General features: G+C 33.7%; 1 protein-coding gene across 1 annotated transcript; it reads left to right on the forward strand.

Annotated features, from left to right (window-relative positions):
- Positions 1–7,499: 7,499 nt before the first annotated feature.
- LOC111060829 (NTF2-related export protein) lies at positions 7,500–19,254 on the forward strand. The gene is made up of 2 exons (XM_039430687.1): positions 7,500–7,682; positions 19,032–19,254. Exons 1-2 carry the CDS (start codon positions 7,541–7,543, stop codon positions 19,208–19,210), a joined length of 321 nt encoding a protein of 106 aa, XP_039286621.1. The 5' UTR covers positions 7,500–7,540; the 3' UTR covers positions 19,211–19,254.
- The last annotated feature ends 3,028 nt before the right edge of the window (positions 19,255–22,282 follow it).

Raw genomic sequence — 22,282 nt, forward strand, 5'->3', positions numbered from 1 at the left:
AATAGAATAACGCGCGCACACTGAAACACTGCTGGTTTACTCGGAGCACAGACTCTGGTCTGTGTTTTGAAAAAAATTATTGGTGCCGGCAGAAATGAAATATGAGCGAGCAATAAAACAACAATTCATTCTCAGCGGTAGTGCTGAGAAAGCATAAAGTTTTCTCACTCTCTCCCTACTCAGACACAAAAACCCTGACCAACCTCACAACGCTTAAAAACCAGTTGCTATTTCCCAAGTACACAACTTTTCCGCTACAAACGCCACTAACTAGCCTGAGTAATAATTCAATTTACATAAGGCTCCGACAGATCTCGCTAGCAAAATTTGCAACCAGAAATTACCATTGCATGGTATGTCTCCTATATTATTCTTGTCTCTGGTAACACTGAAAGAGGACAAATATAGCAACTTGGCTATAATGTAAGCAGAAGGAGCAGAAAGTCTGTCCAGAACTGAAGGTTCGATTAATAATTAAAAATAGAAAAGGTTGAAAAATACCAAATACAATATTGAAAGGAGACGAAGCTCAGCATATTGTATTACATAAGCGGGCTGGGAAATGACAGCTTAAAGCATGTCAAGTTACATGGGGAATATTACTATATGTAGAACACATAAGTAATAATAATATAAGATAAAAAATTGAATGATTGATAGTATTTAAATAGTTATTATTTAGGAATAAAAAGTTAATCAGGAACAAAATTGATGGGATGAAGACTACCAGTAAACACAGTGCCTCTGAGAGGGTAAGTACAAAAATGTGAATAATAGAATAAGACTTCCCTGAATAATTAATGATGTGCTGCCAAAGTGATAGGCCTACGGTGACTCAAAATCCGAGGATGAAACTTGACTCCTGTCAAGTACATTGTAGTTGCAGACAGCTGCTGGGCTAATAGAAGTTGAACGATGAAGATATCTTGACTATATCCTGATAAACGGTGACCGATGCGGAAGAGAACTTGACTTGAATACGTTGAGATATTGAAAGTTGAGACTGTTCCAATATTAAAATTGATAATGAATATAAAGACGAATGGGCACTTCACAAATTGAATGAGTTTCACTGGTTGAATGTTAATTGGAAAAAATTCCACCATGAGTTAAGTAGAATAAATTAATGTTTGAAGTTATGTCCTAAAGTTGATGTAATTGCAGTGAATAAATATTTGAAAAAAAACGAGATAAAATGTTCTTGATTAATGAAATCACTGGCATCAGTAAGAATTGAGATTGACAAAGTTCGACTAAATAAATGATGAGTAGCTAAGACTGAGTAGCTAAAAATGAGTAGCGGTTGACAATGAAAGGCAAACTGCACTTGCGCAAATTTCCTGAGTTGAAATGTTGAATAAGGTAAGCTGCACTTGCACAAGACTTCCCAAGTTGAAAATGTATCTCCTATGAGCATACAAGATGAATGAATGTAACCGCTAAATAATGTGTACTGATGCTCAGTAAAATTGAAGTGATAAATAATGAATCAAAAGTTCATATTGAGGATTGTTGAAAGTTCATGTGGAATTCATGTTGAAATTACTTACAGTTCATAATACTAATATGATGAATAATTGAAAACGTTGTACGCAGGAAGCATGGCGTGATTTGCAAAAAGGACGCTTAGTAGAAAAGTCCCGAAAGGTAAGTTAAATTCATAGAAATTATGGTTGAAAAACGTTCACTGATGATAAATGCGTTGAATGGTTATCGAATAAGCACACAAACTAGGACATAATGAATGATGAAAATGGATAAAGTTTTCCAAAGATGGACGCGTTAAACTAAGATGTTACATTGTATAGCTGTACAAAGAGAGTGACGCTACTTGCATGCTGGTTGAAGAAACAGGAACTGCCCATAGCGGAAACATGACGTGATCGGCAGTCATGTGCACAAACTCAACGAATGAAGTGAAAATATAAAATCGATATTAAGCGAACTGAAGGTGTTGAGGTTGATGTGACTGTTGAAGTATACCAATGGAGGTTCAAAAACAATGAAAATACAATTCAAAATACTTATAGACGAATATTAAACTAGAAAACATTGAAAGAAGCGGACGACAACTAGCGCTACTATCGATCAAGCGGTCAATGAAACTGTGACGTCAGAGATCGCATGACAAGTGAGAATGTTGTCCGTGGACTGTAGCAGCGGTAGATTCAAATATTACAAAAACAAGATGGACGACCATAAGACTGGCTAAAATATGAGACGAAATCTAACATCTTATATAGACTATTAATAATCATTAATTATAAAAATAATATGGAGCAGTACGTTATTCTTTTATTTATTTATTCAACAATGGCAAGAACAAGTCCATGTCATTATAATCCTAATAAGAGATAGCCTAAATAGCAAAAAGTGACGCATTCCGTGCAATGTATTAGCAAACGCTGATATTGTAATGTGGCCCTCCTATACGGTTATAGTAATATTGGTTTTATAAATAAATAACTTGTTACATAATACTAGCATTCTCCATTAAAAAATTATAATTATATTATTACATGCATTTGTTTCATGTTACTATTAAAATCCATAATATAAGGTAGTTACTGTAAATTATGTTCGGTATTTCTGTGGTAGGTCATTAAAACTAAACGTTTATGATACTTCACTATTAAATAAAAATAAAATGATCAAGTAGCTTTACTGGACTAAATTGAATACCAATTATTAAACGTTTTAAAATAAAAACTAAAAAACGTATATTTTCTAGAAAAAGTATTTCATTTAATAAAGTTACGTAATATTTATAAATATTGTTTTGAATGTGTACTCTTCCAGGTCAGATGACAGGTATCCAACCTTAGAATAGAAAAAAATCTTGAAAAGTATTCAAGACTAAAAATCGATACGGAGTAAAAATATCGATATCTTCTACTGTCGACACTTGACATTATCGGCTCGGCTTGGCTGTAATTGAACAATGAATGAAGTGAAACCATAACCTCAATCTTCTAACAAGAAGCCTTATAAAAACAAAAAAAAAACAGTTAAAAATATTATTTTTGTATAAATTTGAAAGTGTCGGGACATTGATTTATAATAATAATAATGCAATATATTTTCGAAGTGATCTGGTTGGAATTCATAAATATATGATGTAGATTACTGTTTGACAATTCTTCAAAAAATGTGAGTTTTCAAAGTTTCATATTTAGTGTAAAAATTTGATTTTTTGGTAAAATTTGGGCTTCCCAGTTTTATTTTGTTATCCTCTTTCATTTAAAAATTGAATAGATATCTCTAAAAATAGCTGAGATACAACAAACCAAAGTTAGTAGACAACGTTGACAACAAAGCACTTGGCCCAGCCGTGAGAAGGCATAGATTAATTTTCTCAAACGGTTCTTCAGCCCTTGTACATGAGGAACCCAGCTTAATTTACTATCCAGGATGACTCCTAAATATTTATAATGAGCAACCCGTTCAATTATGCCACAGCCGCAGGCCTCCGACTGAGGATCGTCACAGGTGTGCATCCTTAACACATAGCGATCACAGTCAATATCTTGTCGACCAATAAATGGAAGATGTTTGGTTTTTTCAATATTAACTGTAAGAGAGTTATGGTCAAACCAATTTCTAATTTTGGCAAGGTCATGGGATGCGTGCTTGTATGCCTCACCCCACGTGCAGCCCTCAGATACCACAGCCGTATCATCCGCAAACAAGAACAGTTTCCCTTTAATTTTCAATTTGCTTATATTATTAATATAAATCAAGAACAATAGAGGGCCCAATGTACTGCCCTGGACTACTCCGTACTCTATTGGTAATAGTTTGCTAAGAGATCCATTGATTGAGACAATTTGTGAGCGATTCCCTAGATAACTAGTGAACCACTCCAATTCTCTATTTCTCACTCCTATTGTTTCTAGTTTTTTGTAAAGCTTTGTCCTATCAATCGCATCAAAAGCTTTTGCTATATCTAAAAATGTAATCAAAACCTTCTTCTTATTTCCTAATTTTGTAGCTATCTCTTTGGTTAGGTCAAACAAAGCATCTGAGGTGCTTTTGTTGGTAATGAATCCATATTGTTCGTCTGCAATAATATTTTCCCTAACAAGGTATCTTGTGAGCTGAACTTTAACACATTTTTCTATTATTTTACTAACAACTGTGAGAAGAGAGATTGGCCTATAATTGCTTATTATTGACTTTGGTCCTGCTTTGTAGATAGGGATAATTTTTGCTGTTTTTAATGATGTTGGAAATTTTCCTGTATTGATACTCAGGTTTATGATGTGCATTAAGGGTTGTTGTAATTCATTAAAGTTATTTTTAATCATTTTAGTAGGTATACTATCTAACCCGGGTGATGAGTTTCCCCTAATACTGTTTATAACACCATAAAGTTCTTCTGAACTGATCGGCTGTAGGTTGAATACAGACTGAGTAGCATGATCAGCATCATCCACCTCGGCAGGTCCTACTGGGTTCAGAGCCTCCGTCAGTTGTTTTCCCACAGAGGAGAAATATTCGTTAAAAGAATCGCTTAAAGTTTCGAGCGCTGTGGCAGCCGAATCACAAGTTTTGTGCCCAAAAGCCCCGACTGGAAATACCTCCTTGCCAACTGGACGCCCTGAAATCTCATTGACGATTTTCCAGAATTTTCTTGGATCGCCAGCTGCGGAATCTATCTTCTTTTTATAAAAGTTATTTTTAGCATTTTTTATTAAAGAGTGAAGCGAGTTCCTATACCTAATATATCTTTGTTTTAGATCGAGATTAAAAGGTTGGGCCCGCACTTTTTTGCTAAGTTTATCGCGCATTCTAATAGATATTACTAATCCTGACGTAATCCATGGTTTTATCTTTTTGTTCTTTGAAGTTATCGGGGTACTGCTTGAATTAGACTCTAAAGTTGTTTTCAAGATACTGAGAAATGAATCTGTAGCTTTGTCAACATCATTTGTATTCAAAACTTCATCCCAGCACTGAAATTGCAAACAATGTTTAACTCTGCTCCAACATACTTTTGAATGAAATTGATTACTATTGTTATTGTTGTTATTATTACAATTACTACTACCGGTATTATGAATTATGTTTAAGCAGATAGGATAGTGATCGGTTATTTCGGATTTTAAGATAAAAGATGATAATTTTGTTCTGTTGGGTATTTTTGCAAAAATATGATCAATACAAGTATTACTATCAGGCCGGGTTACTTTATCAATACATGAAATTAAGCCGTTTGCATACATCACCTCCATGTAGCGATCTAATTGCATATTTGGGGTTGGATTAAGTATGTCACAGTTAATATCGCCAATTACTGCCGAAAGGCCAGCGTTATCAAAGTTCTTGCCACAAAAATCATTCAAGGCATTTGTGAACAGCAACTGATTAGAATTTGGACTGCGATAAATAGCTAGGAGATTGCAAGGCAGACCAAACCAGTCGAAAACAAGATTCAGGCAGGTGGCAACCCCTCCCAGACACAGCTCAGTACACGAAACAGACAGGGCACTATCAATGTAGATAACAATACCATCATTATTATTGATACTATTGAATGATCTAAACACATTGAAACCATCGATGTTTATTAAATCAGTATCGTAATTAAGCCATGCTTCAGTTAACGCTATTTTTCGCCACACCAAAAAAAAACTTCCCAATATATAAGAAATTAAAAAATAAATAAAATTCAAACAGCCTATTTTGATAGTTTGAATCTTGGTTATGACAACTTTCACTGTCAATTAATTTCAATATTACTAATTAATAATTTACAATAGTGACAATATTTTTATACTATTAATATTTCGAATAATTGTTTGAATTTTTATAGCTCGCGCTTTGCGCCTGGTGCAATATCTCATGGATAGATGGATGAATAGAATTTTCATTACTATTTTGAAATAATGTGATTAAAAAATTAATATAATTGCATATTTCACAGTTTTGTCTCAAAATATATCTAAAAAATTGATTGAAATTTAAATTACGGTAACTAATATAAAAATAGCTAATAAAAGTCGAAATTCATCGACCAAAAAAAAATGTCACTGACCGAGGTTCGAACCTAGATCATGATTGTAATTTACTGAGCGTTGGAGTTCTGATGTACGACGCCTTTACGCACTCGGCCATTGCATATTTATGATCGAAGAGGCCTGTAAGTCAGGTAACGTATGTAGGCTACTATAATATAGTGTAGCCTATAGCGGCAAACTTGAAGCCGGTTTGCCGGCATTTTCACAACAAAATATTGCTCTGAAAATAGTTAAATCATAGAGAAAACATTCGAAGATTCAATCTTGAGTGGGCCTAATGTTTTCTCTATATGGTTTGATATTGAAGAAAAATTATCTAAAAGTTTTAATAATGAATTACGGAAAAATTACTAGGAATTTTTCAGTCAAGGCTGAGTTTCACCAGTAGGCTTACCTTAAACTTTAGATCTCTGCTGTATTTTCCTATTATTATTGTTGATTGTATTGCATTAAGAAGTGGAATTCGATAATAAAAAAGAAACAATTATTACTCTACCTCACTTTTAAATATTGATACAATTATTGTACTTTGATTTCAAATTCGATTCTTCACTTTTAAAGACTTGCGATACGTACCTTTCTGACAATGGACAATGCAGCCAACATTATATTGTTGAGGCTATGGAGATATCATCGTATTCTATTGTTTGATATCAAAACACAATAATAAATATTAAATTATGAAACAGTAATTCATAAAATATATTATAGACATGATACCGCGATTCACGATACATAATTATATAGATTATTACAGTCGTTATGAGATTATCTCTATGATTTTTGTGAGATCGGACACGATCAGCTGTTATTCAAGGTCATTTTACAGCCCTAGGGCTGTAAAGTTTTACCGGCCTGGTCGGAAAACAATCACTTTCGGCCTCCATATGACGCACGTAAACCAGCTCATTACATCCAAGTGTGGCGAAAAAAAGTATACCGGTACATACTAACTTAAATGTTGAAGTTTTTAGCTGTGAAAAAATGTTGAAAACGGTACGGTATTTGAGGAACCTGGACGCTTTCAAAAATTTGAATAGTATAGATTTGATAGAAAACCAGGAATCTAAGAAATGTTTATTAATCCTCTAATATTTACCCATATTGATTTTCATGCTAAGAATCACTACTATGTAGGCTTACCCATATATTTATTTTAATAAGGCGAGTAACCTTAAATCGGTATTTGAAAGCTGTAATAACCAGTAAGTTAACTTACCATTTTACATGAGAAAGGTAGGCATGATTAGTAGAAATAATAACCATTTTTGTTTGATCGAAATTACTATATTGATTTAAAACATGTAGAAAATTAATTTATTGTAAACCATGTAAAGGACATTGGTCACTTCGATAATCCTGAAATCAAAACATTCAAATATGTTCTAGAATCAAATTATTTTATCAATTTATTATAATTTTGACCACATCTTATCAATATTTACAACTTCTGTTGATGGATTGAGTTAGGCATAGGCCTATTTCTTTAATATTGAGTGAATTGTTGTATCTTCCAGTTAATGTCTCGCCTGTACCAGGACACAGCTATTCTAGTTTGGAACGGAAACGGAATCTTGGGAAAAGAAGAGATACAAAAATTTCTATCAGATCTACCAACGTGCGATCACTCTGTCAGAGTTTTGGACTCTCAGAAAATTCTTGGTTAGTACAGTAGGCCTACTCGTTTGCAATTTTATATTTTGTTGGAGTATGAGAGTAAGAAGAACAGTCCTAGAATTTTGTGTGGCTGGCCACTAACGTGTTTCAAATGAACGATACGTCTGTAAGATGATCATAGAGTATACCTGACCTGAAAGAGCACACTAAGGCCAGGGACATACGACACGGTAAAACTGCCGAACCGGCTGTTTCGCCGGGTCCGGCGCCGGTTGGATACCAGAACACACTGCAACTGCCGTTCGACGGTCACCGGACACGGCTGCAATAATAACAGAATATTTCTAATGTACTTAGCTTATACCGGCCTATGAACTTCTGGTTCTCAGTCGCATTTATGCAATGGTACTGTCAAGAGCTCGGAAATACTGTCAAGACCACAGGAGAAAGAGGTAAGGGAAACGAATGTTTGGATTCATTCAATTCTTGAGAAAAGACAGCTTCATGGAGCGTTTTATTATCTATTCGTCCATCTTCGGAGTGATGATAATAAGTTTTTTAATTATTTTCGGATGTCGGTGACCACATTTGATGAACTTTGCACAATAATTTATAACAACTAGACAAAGCTACCAAAAAAATTATGACAATTTTTCAAATTTATAAAACAAACTGAAGACTTTTGGACAATTTAAATATTCAATTCAATTTATTTTATTCACGTATCATACAATTTTAACAACACAATTACAATTATAAAATGAATATTAGAACCCACATAGACTATACGTCCGTGTGTGGGAGCAGTTCTTAAGATTAGTTGTGTTCAATAAAAAATATTGGGCTATAAGTATAAGATACATACGGTAAATGAAATAAAAATAGATTATATTTAATATATTTCTAGGATTAATTATATGAAAAAAAAATCAATTTGAATTTGAGAAGGAAGAAAAGACAGATCCATTGGAAGAAAATTAGACAATCGGCTTGTAATAATACCTATTTTTATAATTTATTAATAATTATTATTTTCATCACACCAGAACAGCCGGAATCGCTTTTTGCAAAATGTGTTTGGTAAGAAAAACAGATTAAAATTTGAATTTCAAACATAAGGTGATTTGATTAAATTCTCTGCATCCTGCGATCCAACATACATTAACCATTCAGAAATTCTGTGCTTTAACACTACAGTGACTCGGCCCGCCCCAGCCTCAACTATTTCTGGAGGAAGGTTTCTATACAGCCATTGCGAAATGTAAAATGAATTGTGCCTTTGCAAACTGATACTAATAGGAGGATTAAATAAACGTGACATTGTTTGGTTTCTGGTTAGATGACTGTGTTGAATCTCTCTGAAAAAAGTGTCCTTATTATTGAAAATGTAAATTACTAAAGTTTTTATGAAAATCTGCCTAACATTCATTACTGGAAATATATTGAATAGTAGATTGGTGGGAAAACGCTGGTTTTTTTGTAATATGGTTTTAATTATCAACCTCTGGGCGACCGACAGAGGCTCCAAGACCGCTAATGACGCACCTCCCCACGCCAGAATGCCATACTGCAGCAAAGACTGCACATACGCAAAGTACACTGTCCTGCAGCGATCCACAGTAAGCACTTGGCCCAGCCGTGAGAAGGCATAGATTAATTTTCTCAAACGGTTCTTCAGCCCTTGTACATGAGGAACCCAGCTTAATTTACTATCCAGGATGACTCCTAAATATTTATAATGAGCAACCCGTTCAATTATGCCACAGCCGCAGGCCTCCGACTGAGGATCGTCACAGGTGTGCATCCTTAACACATAGCGATCACAGTCAATATCTTGTCGACCAATAAATGGAAGATGTTTGGTTTTTTCAATATTAACTGTAAGAGAGTTATGGTCAAACCAATTTCTAATTTTGGCAAGGTCATGGGATGCGTGCTTGTATGCCTCACCCCACGTGCAGCCCTCAGATACCACAGCCGTATCATCCGCAAACAAGAACAGTTTCCCTTTAATTTTCAATTTGCTTATATTATTAATATAAATCAAGAACAATAGAGGGCCCAATGTACTGCCCTGGACTACTCCGTACTCTATTGGTAATAGTTTGCTAAGAGATCCATTGATTGAGACAATTTGTGAGCGATTCCCTAGATAACTAGTGAACCACTCCAATTCTCTATTTCTCACTCCTATTGTTTCTAGTTTTTTGTAAAGCTTTGTCCTATCAATCGCATCAAAAGCTTTTGCTATATCTAAAAATGTAATCAAAACCTTCTTCTTATTTCCTAATTTTGTAGCTATCTCTTTGGTTAGGTCAAACAAAGCATCTGAGGTGCTTTTGTTGGTAATGAATCCATATTGTTCGTCTGCAATAATATTTTCCCTAACAAGGTATCTTGTGAGCTGAACTTTAACACATTTTTCTATTATTTTACTAACAACTGTGAGAAGAGAGATTGGCCTATAATTGCTTATTATTGACTTTGGTCCTGCTTTGTAGATAGGGATAATTTTTGCTGTTTTTAATGATGTTGGAAATTTTCCTGTATTGATACTCAGGTTTATGATGTGCATTAAGGGTTGTTGTAATTCATTAAAGTTATTTTTAATCATTTTAGTAGGTATACTATCTAACCGGGTGATGAGTTTCCCCTAATACTGTTTATAACACCATAAAGTTCTTCTGAACTGATCGGCTGTAGGTTGAATACAGACTGAGTAGCATGATCAGCATCATCCACCTCGGCAGGTCCTACTGGGTTCAGAGCCTCCGTCAGTTGTTTTCCCACAGAGGAGAAATATTCGTTAAAAGAATCGCTTAAAGTTTCGAGCGCTGTGGCAGCCGAATCACAAGTTTTGTGCCCAAAAGCCCCGACTGGAAATACCTCCTTGCCAACTGGACGCCCTGAAATCTCATTGACGATTTTCCAGAATTTTCTTGGATCGCCAGCTGCGGAATCTATCTTCTTTTTATAAAAGTTATTTTTAGCATTTTTTATTAAAGAGTGAAGCGAGTTCCTATACCTAATATATCTTTGTTTTAGATCGAGATTAAAAGGTTGGGCCCGCACTTTTTTGCTAAGTTTATCGCGCATTCTAATAGATATTACTAATCCTGACGTAATCCATGGTTTTATCTTTTTGTTCTTTGAAGTTATCGGGGTACTGCTTGAATTAGACTCTAAAGTTGTTTTCAAGATACTGAGAAATGAATCTGTAGCTTTGTCAACATCATTTGTATTCAAAACTTCATCCCAGCACTGAAATTGCAAACAATGTTTAACTCTGCTCCAACATACTTTTGAATGAAATTGATTACTATTGTTATTGTTGTTATTATTACAATTACTACTACCGGTATTATGAATTATGTTTAAGCAGATAGGATAGTGATCGGTTATTTCGGATTTTAAGATAAAAGATGATAATTTTGTTCTGTTGGGTATTTTTGCAAAAATATGATCAATACAAGTATTACTATCAGGCCGGGTTACTTTATCAATACATGAAATTAAGCCGTTTGCATACATCACCTCCATGTAGCGATCTAATTGCATATTTGGGGTTGGATTAAGTATGTCACAGTTAATATCGCCAATTACTGCCGAAAGGCCAGCGTTATCAAAGTTCTTGCCACAAAAATCATTCAAGGCATTTGTGAACAGCAACTGATTAGAATTTGGACTGCGATAAATAGCTAGGAGATTGCAAGGCAGACCAAACCAGTCGAAAACAAGATTCAGGCAGGTGGCAACCCCTCCCAGACACAGCTCAGTACACGAAACAGACAGGGCACTATCAATGTAGATAACAATACCATCATTATTATTGATACTATTGAATGATCTAAACACATTGAAACCATCGATGTTTATTAAATCAGTATCGTAATTAAGCCATGCTTCAGTTAGAATAATGCAGTCGAATTTTACTTTGAGATCTTCAATCAATACTAAGAATTCGTCGAAATTGCGATTATAGCTCCGGATATTCTGGTGGATAATTTTGAACGATTGAGTATTATCTATCTTATCTTCCTGGCTAGCCTGATAAAAACTACCTGTATCTTCACAGTATAAGCACTCTACTAACTGGTAATCAAAAATTAGATTCTGTTCAATCATAAAAATCAATTCGAATGTATCCGCTTTCGGAAAGCTGCTAAAAAATATAAATAGAATTATAAGAGGCCGATAGCTTTGTTGATGATTAAAAGACTTTACTAAGTTAGAAGCAAAACAATATACACTGAAAAAATAAATAAATGTGGGTATTTTCCAATTTGAAGTTTTTTTTTATAGATCTAAGCAATAAGATATCATACTTTCAGATAGTGATAGCCAATTCAAGTTGTTTTCATAGATTAAATTATTCGCTCACAACTAAAGTTAGTATGGTCGCCTACTTGAGTAGAACAATTTGAAAGACTGAAACATTTTTGCAATATGTTTCACTTTGATCTCTCCTTCAAAATTGTAAATGAACAAGATAAAATAAAATATACATGTTAATAATCATTTCAACAACTGAATATCATTTAAAACTGTTCGTTAAAACTGATTAATGAATATTAAAAACGAAAATGCAATGAATCTTTCTTGGATTTCCACTTCATTAAACTAATTGAGGGTTTCGGAAAAACATTTCATGATATAATATATGACATAAATAAAATAAGAATTAAGTTACCTCTGTTAGTATGCTTCTAAATTAAAACAAAAAAGTCTTCAACTTGAAGTTATTTAACGTTCTTAAACTCAAATAATAATTCAACTTGTCCTTAATCAACTATATTCATAAATCAAAATAAAATCTATTATTATTGATTTTATATTATCATTCAATACCACAATTATAAAAATAATACCCACCAATATCAGTAATGTAAAAAAGAAGAATATTCTCAGTGTAACTCAGATTCAAAATCTGATGCTTACCGTATGATATTTAAATTAAATTTAGCAGTTCCATCGCTCAAATACCCGGCGATTACTGTATAAAACAAGTATGAATAGCATTGTACCTATTGACTAAATTTAAACTGTTCCAAATACTTGGGAATTATTAATACTATTGAAGAAGTATTAATATCAAATGTATATAGGCCTACTCGTATTTTATTATTATTATCAGTCTCCTATGCACAGTGGGTGAAGATAATTATTAAAAACTCACAGTTTGATCGATTTCGATACTTAAGAGCCTGATCCTGAAGCCATCGCATTCGTGTTTGGTGTAGCCGCTACATCATCACTTGTCGCATCGGGAGCAGCGGGGTGTGACTCGGTATCGGCAGCCATTAATTGTTGCTGATTTTTGTCCAATAATTGTTGAAAGAACTCCACATGCTTTACTCGTTGTGGGTTCGTGGTCGGCGTCCGCTTGACCAGCACTCGTCCGTCGGCGACCCATGCAGCCGCCAGTTTGCCGCTCTTCACTTGTCGCCTCGCCTCAAAGTAAATAGCGTTGTTATTCTCAGTGAGATGGTCGTTGATGTAGATTTGTATATTCGGAAAAGAAGGATGCAGTTCTTGGGCAGACATTACTTTCCTCGCTCGCCTTGCGTGAATCCACTGGGTTTTTGTCTGTCTTGAAACAAAATTAACTACGATTGACGGTGGACGATTATCTCTCATCTTAGATGGTAAACGATGGGCGGCAGACACATCGTAACTGTTAAAGTTCACTTGTAAGAGTCTAGCAAGTTCCCCAAGTATTTGAAAAATATTCTCACCTCGCGATCTCGGCACACCAGCAATAATAATGTTATTTTTCCTGGTTTGCTGTTGTAGGTCTGACACCTCATACTTTAACAAATTAAGTTGAGTATTTAAACGTTCGTTTTCAGTTCTAAGGTATTTTACTTGCGAAGTATTTTGCTCACACTCTTTTCTCACACCCTCGAACTGTGACTTGAGTGATCCTAAGTCTTTGACAACACTTGCAATGTCCTCTTGCATTTTTTTAAGAGCGAGTTCTGACGAGTCACTGCGCTCGTTAAACTCCTCGCGAAAAGAAGCAATTGCCTCAAGCACTGACTTTTCACTGTTACTAGTGGGTACACAGACACTGTTAGCCGAGTTAGGAGGTTTCATACATGAATCGCACTTCATATTTTTACGCGTGTTCACTTTATTTTTGACGTCGCCCGAAACACATTGAGCATGAATGTTGACCGAGCATTCGCTACACTTTATAATGTCTTTCACTAACATTTCTCTCCCGCATTTTCCGCAATCATCACCCATTATAAATAAATTTGTGAGAAACAGAACTGAAAATAATAAATTGGTTATAGATTGGCGCTATTGGCTATTGTTAGGTCGACACAATTATTTCCGAAAGCGGATTCAACCGGTCTAGTCTCGTTTAAGCAGGAGCTTCAGCAAACGATCCGATCCCATCGACTGACTGATAAGAACTGATATGATATGATATGATATGTTTCTTACCCAGGAACAATGCCTAAGAGTATTGGTCGGGAGTTTGTGAACACCCTGTATAATGAACATAACATACATAAACATATAATAATTGTAACACCCAATTTTTTGAGATCTTACAATAAATAAATGTGAGAGGCTAATGTATTTTAACTACTTTCGAGCACCTCAAGAGGCCCACCTGACAAAATACTACCCTTATATGAAACTTTTCATTTCAATAACATTACATCATCATGTCAGTTTCTTATTGTGATCTCAACAAATTATATATGAAAATAAGTTTTTTACCAGCAATTTTTCTATATTTTCTCAATAATTTTTATTGGCATAATTAATTTTTATTCAAAATTGCACTTAGAAGTTTTTAAAGAAATCTGGACACTGAACAATTCACACACAATCACTTTGAGGGGTGAACTACGAATGACTAAAGAAGAGTGGTGGAGTAGAGTAGTGGTGAAGAGTAGATGTAGTGGCAGGGCCGGCTGGCTGTTTGCCGAACCTTGTGTCCATCTCCATATGTACAATGCCCTCCAACCTGCTGGCCGGAAACAGCCGGATAGCCGGCAAAACAGCCAGCCCGGCGAAGTAGAGAATAGCCGGCTTATTTTCTCGCCGGGTCCGGTTTTTAGCCGGCCCGGCGAAGTGTGTCCTTCTCCATGCCTTCCTGTGTGATTTGCACTTCATCCGGTAAAAAACCGTTCGTGTGTCCCTGGCCTAACGCTACAATGTATTCATCAGTCGGGGTGACAACCACTCATCTAACCCTTGTTTTGGCTGATGAACACATCGTAAGGTTAGGTGCTCTTTTCATACCCTATTCCTCAAGTAGAGCAGGGAAAAGAACAATTGAGTCGTAGGAACAATAACCTAACATCAGAGTCTTAGGAACAAGAACCTAACCTCAAACTCATGAAGGGAGTTTTGCCTGCAGACCTACGGAACTATAGTCACTAAAGCGGTCCATTCACTATCAGATTTGTTGTCTTACTTGAGGTCCAACATTCAATTCGTATTCGATGTCGGACTGTGTATGGGAATGTTGTATGTCTAGTTGGACAAGTTGGTTCAACACATCCGACATCACAAGGTCAGCCGTCAGTCAAAGTCGGAATCATCAAAATTTTGACATTTCAAAATTTCTTGAAACATTGTCACAATAACATATTTTGTCAATGACAAAAATATTTTGTCACAGATGTTTTCGTAATGGAAAATGCCAAAGTCTTTGGCAAAACAAAAATTTATAAAATTACATTATAATAATTATCTGAAATATCCTATGAAAGCTATATAAATACTAAGAACTAAGGACTTCTGTTACTGCAAATATTGTCCGAAGAACTAAATAGCAGAAGGAAATTTTAAGAATGAAACTGTACCAAAATTGCGAGAAGACCGGGAATCGAACCCGGTACCTCTCCATTGCTGAGATATTCTTACTTTATAATAATTATTTCAAATAGCCAATGAAAGCTTTAGAAATAGAAAGCCATACGGTACCTGGCTAACGTTCAAATTCAAAATATGTTTTATTCCTTCTAGTATTTTACAGTGAAACAAGAAACAGACAACTTTACGGAATTCCTCAATGAAGACTAATCGTCTGCGTGTGGAGGAGAGTTCAATAGACAACACAAGCAATCACAAAATATAATAGGCCTAATATAGATAAGCTTAAAAATAAAATGATGATAATGAGTTTGATACAAATTCAAATAATAGTAAAATAAGAAATAAAAATAATTAATCAAGAAATTAAAAAAAAGTATCAAGTAAGTATTATGATTGATTTTATTTCTTATGCAGGCCAAGAAATAAATTACTCATAATCCCAGGGAATGAAGAAGGCTGTGAGTTTGCATCCTACTATACTGTACCTGTTTTATAATGTGATGAATTGATCACAATTGTGGTTCCTCTCCGTTGCCGGCGGAGCGGCTTTACCACTTCGACCAGCAGGCACTCTCTGAACAGCTTTATTCAATTATGACGTCAATAACAACGCCATAATTGAATGAATCTGTTCAGTGACTGCCTGGTGGGCGAAGTGTTGAAGCCGACAACAGAGAGGTACCGGTTTCGATTCCCGGTCTGAGCGCAATTTTGGTACAGTTTCATTCTTGAAATTTTCTTCTGCTATTTAGTTCTTCGGTCAATATTGATTTGCAGTAGCAGAAGTCCTTAGTTATATGTATGAAGTTTTTTCAATTTCAATTTATTAAAAACACAAAAGACAAAACAAAATTACAAAGAATTACGAAACAAATAAAACACAATAAAATGTTAGAAATATAAAAAAATATTAAAAAAAAATTATTAATATTTAATATTTTAGAAAAATATTTTTCTTTGGATATATGAAATAATTATTATTGACCGAGCGAAGTGAGGTCTAAGATTCAAGTCGACGATTTGGCATTTCTCTTAATGTTTAAATGTTTATATGTTGCGCATTTACGGCGAAACGCGGTAATAGATTTTCATGAAATTTGACAGGTATGTTCCTTTTTGAATTGCGCGTCGACGTATATACAAGGTTTTTGGAAATTTTGCATTTCAAGGATAATATAAAAGGAAAAAGGAGCCTCCTTCATACGCCAATATTAGAGTAAAAATCAGACTATAGAATTATTCATCATAAATCAGCTGTCGATTGGATTATAAATCGAATGCCATGACGCATGCAATTCAACATCTCAATGTAACTTGGTAAAAAATCAGCAGCTGTGTAGACTATAAATTGCATTCCTCATTGTATGCAATTTTCATGCACTATAAAATAGGATGCAAAGAACTTATAACAGCTTGTCTGGGCGCCTAGATGTCTTCTAATTTTCTCGCGCTAAATTATTCCAGAAAGCGTTATATGATAACTAGCTGTCAGGCTCGCTTCGCTCGCCATATCCGTCTAGCCATAAAAAATAAGATCAGCGGACTCGCTTCGATCGCTATATCAGGCGATATAATATTCCCAGTAATAGCTCTGATTGAAGTAGCACTGCCCAATCAATTTTTACGCGATAAATGCATTTCAATATTCAACTTGGTGCCAACCTAACAAAGTCAACTCAACTTAATGCCAACCTGACAAAATTATTAATTTAGTTACCAGTTAACTGTTTCGAAGAGGTACTCTCTCTAGATTATAGTTCTATATTAACATTTGGTATAGACATTTTTCAATTATAATTAAGAGATTGGAATAAGAAGAATATACATGCTAAAAGACGAACTTTAAACCCTTAAAAACCACCCTTAGAGTTAAAATATTGCCAAAAGATTTCTTAGTGCGCCTCTAAAGGGCCAACTGAACATACCTACCAAATTTGAACGTTTTTGGTCCGATAGATTTTTAGTTCTGCGAGTGAGTGAGTGAGTGAGTCAGTCAGTCAGTCAGTGAGTGAGTGCCATTTCGCTTTTATATATATATATAGAAGAAGATAGAATTTATATATATATATATATATATATATATTATATATATATATAGAAGAAGAAGAAGATTAAATCTTGTATGATAATTAAATCTTGTGTAAGCATGATCTGATCAAATAGGTTGGTGTATCAGTGTGGATGTGCATATGGTTTGGAACGTCGTTCATTTATAAATATTATTCATTCTATTAATAAAATTTTTGTTCATTATTTGTTATTATATTCTTTAATTTTTATAAGTTTTGGAATTTTGAATTCTCAATTTGTTTTATTTTCACTTTTTTCATAAGTATTTGAAATCTTTGTATTTCTCATTTTTCAATTAGGTGGTATTTTTGTTGTTTGTATTATTTATTATTGCATATAAGTTCGTATTATTTTTATTTTTTCATTTGTATTTGTACAATTTTTATTGTTTTTTTAATTAATTTTTATTGGTATTTTTTATTGTTGACATATTTGGGGAAACCCGTTGTCTCTATTGTGAATAAATAAATAAATGAACTATTGATTGCGTGCAATAACGCATGCAATTAATAACTAAAATAACATAGTATTGTCTCTCAAACTTTCTCTGCTTTGAACTTGGGCTGTCCAGTTGCCAGTATGTCTTGAAGGAGATTAGCTTTTGATGTTAGCATTTTTGATACACCAACCCCAACAGCCATTTGCCATTTTCACACCGATATCTCGCCGACACGACATACAGACAGGATTTACTCTGATGGACAGTATAAGAGGAGGCTGCGGTTTATAACTGCGCGAGGTCTACTGTTCACATAACTACTAGTAAATAATATCTCAGCAGTTGGTTGAACTGAAATTTCTATAAAATCTTCCATCATTTATGAAATGTCTTGCGACATTGTCACTGTAACATTTGTCAGTGACAGGAATATTTTGTCGATGACACAATTTTAGGTTTTTCGTCACTTGCCGGTAAAACTCATCTATTTGTTTTTGGCAGATGTTGCGGAGCACGGAAACACCTGCTACCTGCTCGTGTTGCAATTAAATGTTCTATTTTGCGGTAGGTCTAACTTGATAGAGTGTCTTATCGTACAATATGTAAGAATTGAATGAAAAAGACTAAGAAATTGTCAAAAAACCACAGATTTATTGATACTTAGAAAGGCCGGTTTCGGTTATTACACCATTGTCAATCTCTGATAAACTCTTATCTGTAATAACCGAAACCGGCCTTTCTAAGTATCAATAAATCTGTGGTTTTTTGACAATTTCTTAGTCTTTTTCATTCAATATGAATAATTACCATAATATCAACTTCTCAACTACACAAAAAGGAAAAATATGTAAGAATAGAGCGCTTTCATTTGATAAAGTAATAGAATTCAATGATCATGTGTAGAACTGCATCATCTCGATGTTATGATCATATCAGTGAATATTTTTTTCATACTTTATGGTAAAATGGCACTTTCTCATGTATGTCAATCATGACTTCATTATTTCTTTTGAAGTGTTGAGTAATTTGTTTCACTTGCACAGACTCTGCGGTATCAAACCAGCTGGCCTATGCTATACTGGCGACGGGCACCGTCAAATACACAGGAAAACCTATGAAACAATTCGCTGAGAATTTCATCATCACAGCCGAAGGAGAGAGATGGAAGATTGTTAGTGATAGCTTTCGGTTTCAAGAGTTTGTATCCAAAGACGTAGCTTGAGTTAGTATTGATTTTTAGTATTAAACATATTTTGTAAAAATGTTTTCAATATTCTTCTTTCATCCTGATAGTCTAGCCCATATTCTCTTGAAGCTCAAAGCTGTGCTCCACACTTTTGGGAACTGTTTAATGGTGACAATTTACCAAAATGGAACAAATTTCTGAGAAAATAATTTTATCATTTTCACTTTTTGAGATAAGACTGCATAAAGTGATCCATTTTTCGAAAAAAATTCATGAATTGTTTAGGATACATTTTAAAGTTATCGTTTATCTTGTGACCTATTTATTACTCAGAATATCAATTTTAGGTACCTATATTTTTCCATTTTGAAAATATAAGGAAAGTTATTATTCAAAACTCAAATTTTTTTGTAGTTATATTTTTTTAAATTGAGATAAATTTCCTTAGAATTTATATTGGGGAGTCAAATATTTCATTAGTTACACATAATATCTTTGATTATGGATACGTTAGTAGCCTATCCATAATCAAAAATAATATATTGGAGAAAGTTGCTATCAAATTGGAAATGGATCAACCGAAATATTTCAACTTTAAACGCTCATATTTCAAAAAAAAAGAAATCACTTTTCCTGTATTTCAAAAAGATAAATAAATTACTTTTCCTGCAGTTACCTTTTGTGAGGTGATGAAATAATAATATATTGGAGAAAGTTGCTATCAAATTGGAAATGGATCAACCGAAATATTTCAACTTTAAACGCTCATATTTCAAAAAAAAAGAAATCACTTTTCCTGTATTTCAAAAAGATAAATAAATCACTTTTCCTGCAGTTACCCTGAAAAGAGGCCATTCCTGCACTGATTACAGAATGCAAAGAATCACTTGTTCACGAAGTAATTACTTGTGCAAAAGAGATTTGCAACACAAAATAGTTAGTGGGTTATATGGAGGATTAGTGCGCGGAAACCAAAATTAAGTTTGTAACAACTTGGTTAGATAAGAATCATTTCAATGGCTACATTTATGATGAAATCCCAAACTAGAAATCTAAAATAAGATAATAAATAATGTTTCTTTTTCATTAATAATTACTATTTCCACTGCAAGCAATAAGAAATATAGCAAATACACATTATGAGATTCGAATTTTGAGGTTAATTAATTACCGTTCGTCGATATCCATGTTAATACAAATGATAAAAATACATTAGAATACTAAAATAAATATTCTCTGTTGTCTATGTTAATTTCTATTAGTTATTTGTGCAACTAGTGCGCAAAGTGGCAGTTTACTGGACCGAAGGAAACGTTTATGCACGAGCCGTAGGCGAGTATGGAATGGTTTCTTCAGTGCAGCAAAGGAACTTAGTGCACGTATTTCACATTCAATTTTTACTACAGTTACCATGGAATGTGAGAAGTGAGTAATTATGTATAAAATGTCCTGAAATCCATCAAATGATTTTCTGTGTAATTTTGTTATTAATAAAAATCTAAAAATTGATCATTCAATTGAAAATTTATAATCGATAATTAAATTAACTTGAAAATTTAAATAATTTTGAATAAATTTTAATTTCTAAATAATCTATAAAACCATCAATTTATTATGGGTAAAATATCCTGAAATCCATAAAATGTTTGTGTAAATTTGTTATTAATAACAACCTTAATTTATTTCAATTAATAATTAAATAATCCTATTTGGAAATTTAAATAATCTTGAATAAATTCCAATTTCTAAATAATTCATCAACAAATCAATTTATAAATAGGAAAATATTATTTGAAATAATATTCACAATGCATAATAGGATTGAATATTCAATATAAATATATATAGGTAAGTAATAGAAATAATTCTATTTTCAATTTATTATCTCTTTTCTGTATAGGGCTACTTTTATAGAAATAAAAATATAAATCTTAGTACCCTTTTTGAAATATTTAATCACAACATGTTCCAAGTGATCACTTGAAAATGTCTGAAACATGTTGTGATTAAATATTTCAAAAAGGGTATTAAGATTTTTATTTTCTTTTCTATTTCTATAAAAGTAGCCCTATACAGAAAAGAGATAATAAATTGAATTAATAAATGATAAAGTTGTGATCAAATATTTCAAAAATGGTACTGATTTTTATTTTTCTTTCTATTTCAATTTATTATGTATTTATATTATTATATTAAGCGAGCGATTTCTGTATTTTTACTTTCCTTGCCCTATTACCATAGGTAAGGGAAGTATTGCTTTCCAAAAAAAATTAAGGTATCCTAATTTCAAGTTTTCTATACGTTTCACGGTCCCCTGAGTCCAAAAACATGATTTTTGGGTATCGGTCTGTGTGTGTGTATGTCTGTGAACACGATAACTCCATTATTAACCGATTGACTTGAAATTTTAAACTTAAGGTCCTTATACCATGAGGATCCGACAATAAGAAAATCAATAAAATTCAATTCAAGATGGCGGATAATTACTGAAAAACCATGTTTTTCTCGAAAGCAGCTCTAACGATTTTCTTCAAATTTATACCATACATAGCTATTCATAAGCCCTATCAACTGACATGAGTCTCATTTCTGGGAAAATTGCATGAGGTCCTTAATATTCTTGAGAAAAATGGCGGATAATTACTAAAAAACCATGTTTTTCACGGTTTTCTTGTAAACGGCTCTAACGATTTTCTTCAAATTTACACCATGGATAGCTAATGATTCATGAGCCCTATCAACTGGCATGAGTCTCCTTCCTGGGAAACTAATGGTGGGTCCACCCCATCCTAGAGAAATGGACTTTGTAACCTCCTTCTCGTGCATGAGGTAGGTAGGTAGGTAGAGCAGTTTATGAAAAGAACACAGTCGAGATATTTCATCTGTAGAACAGCTGTTTTTACGACTTTAAAAAAAATCATCGAATTTCACAATTTACACAAAGGAAAAAGTACTCTTAAAACAATTATATATACACATATACAGTAGTCTGATCGTAGTTTCAAATATGTTGCCGCCAATCGTCATTATGTTATTCTCCTAAATTATTCTCGTTTAAGAATGAGGCTCACAGTTCAATGAGCAAGGAAAGTTGTGTGAGTGTACCAC

This window comes from Nilaparvata lugens, chromosome 6 (genome assembly GCF_014356525.2).
Source record: "Nilaparvata lugens isolate BPH chromosome 6, ASM1435652v1, whole genome shotgun sequence".
Classification (NCBI taxonomy): Eukaryota; Metazoa; Arthropoda; class Insecta; order Hemiptera; family Delphacidae; genus Nilaparvata; species Nilaparvata lugens.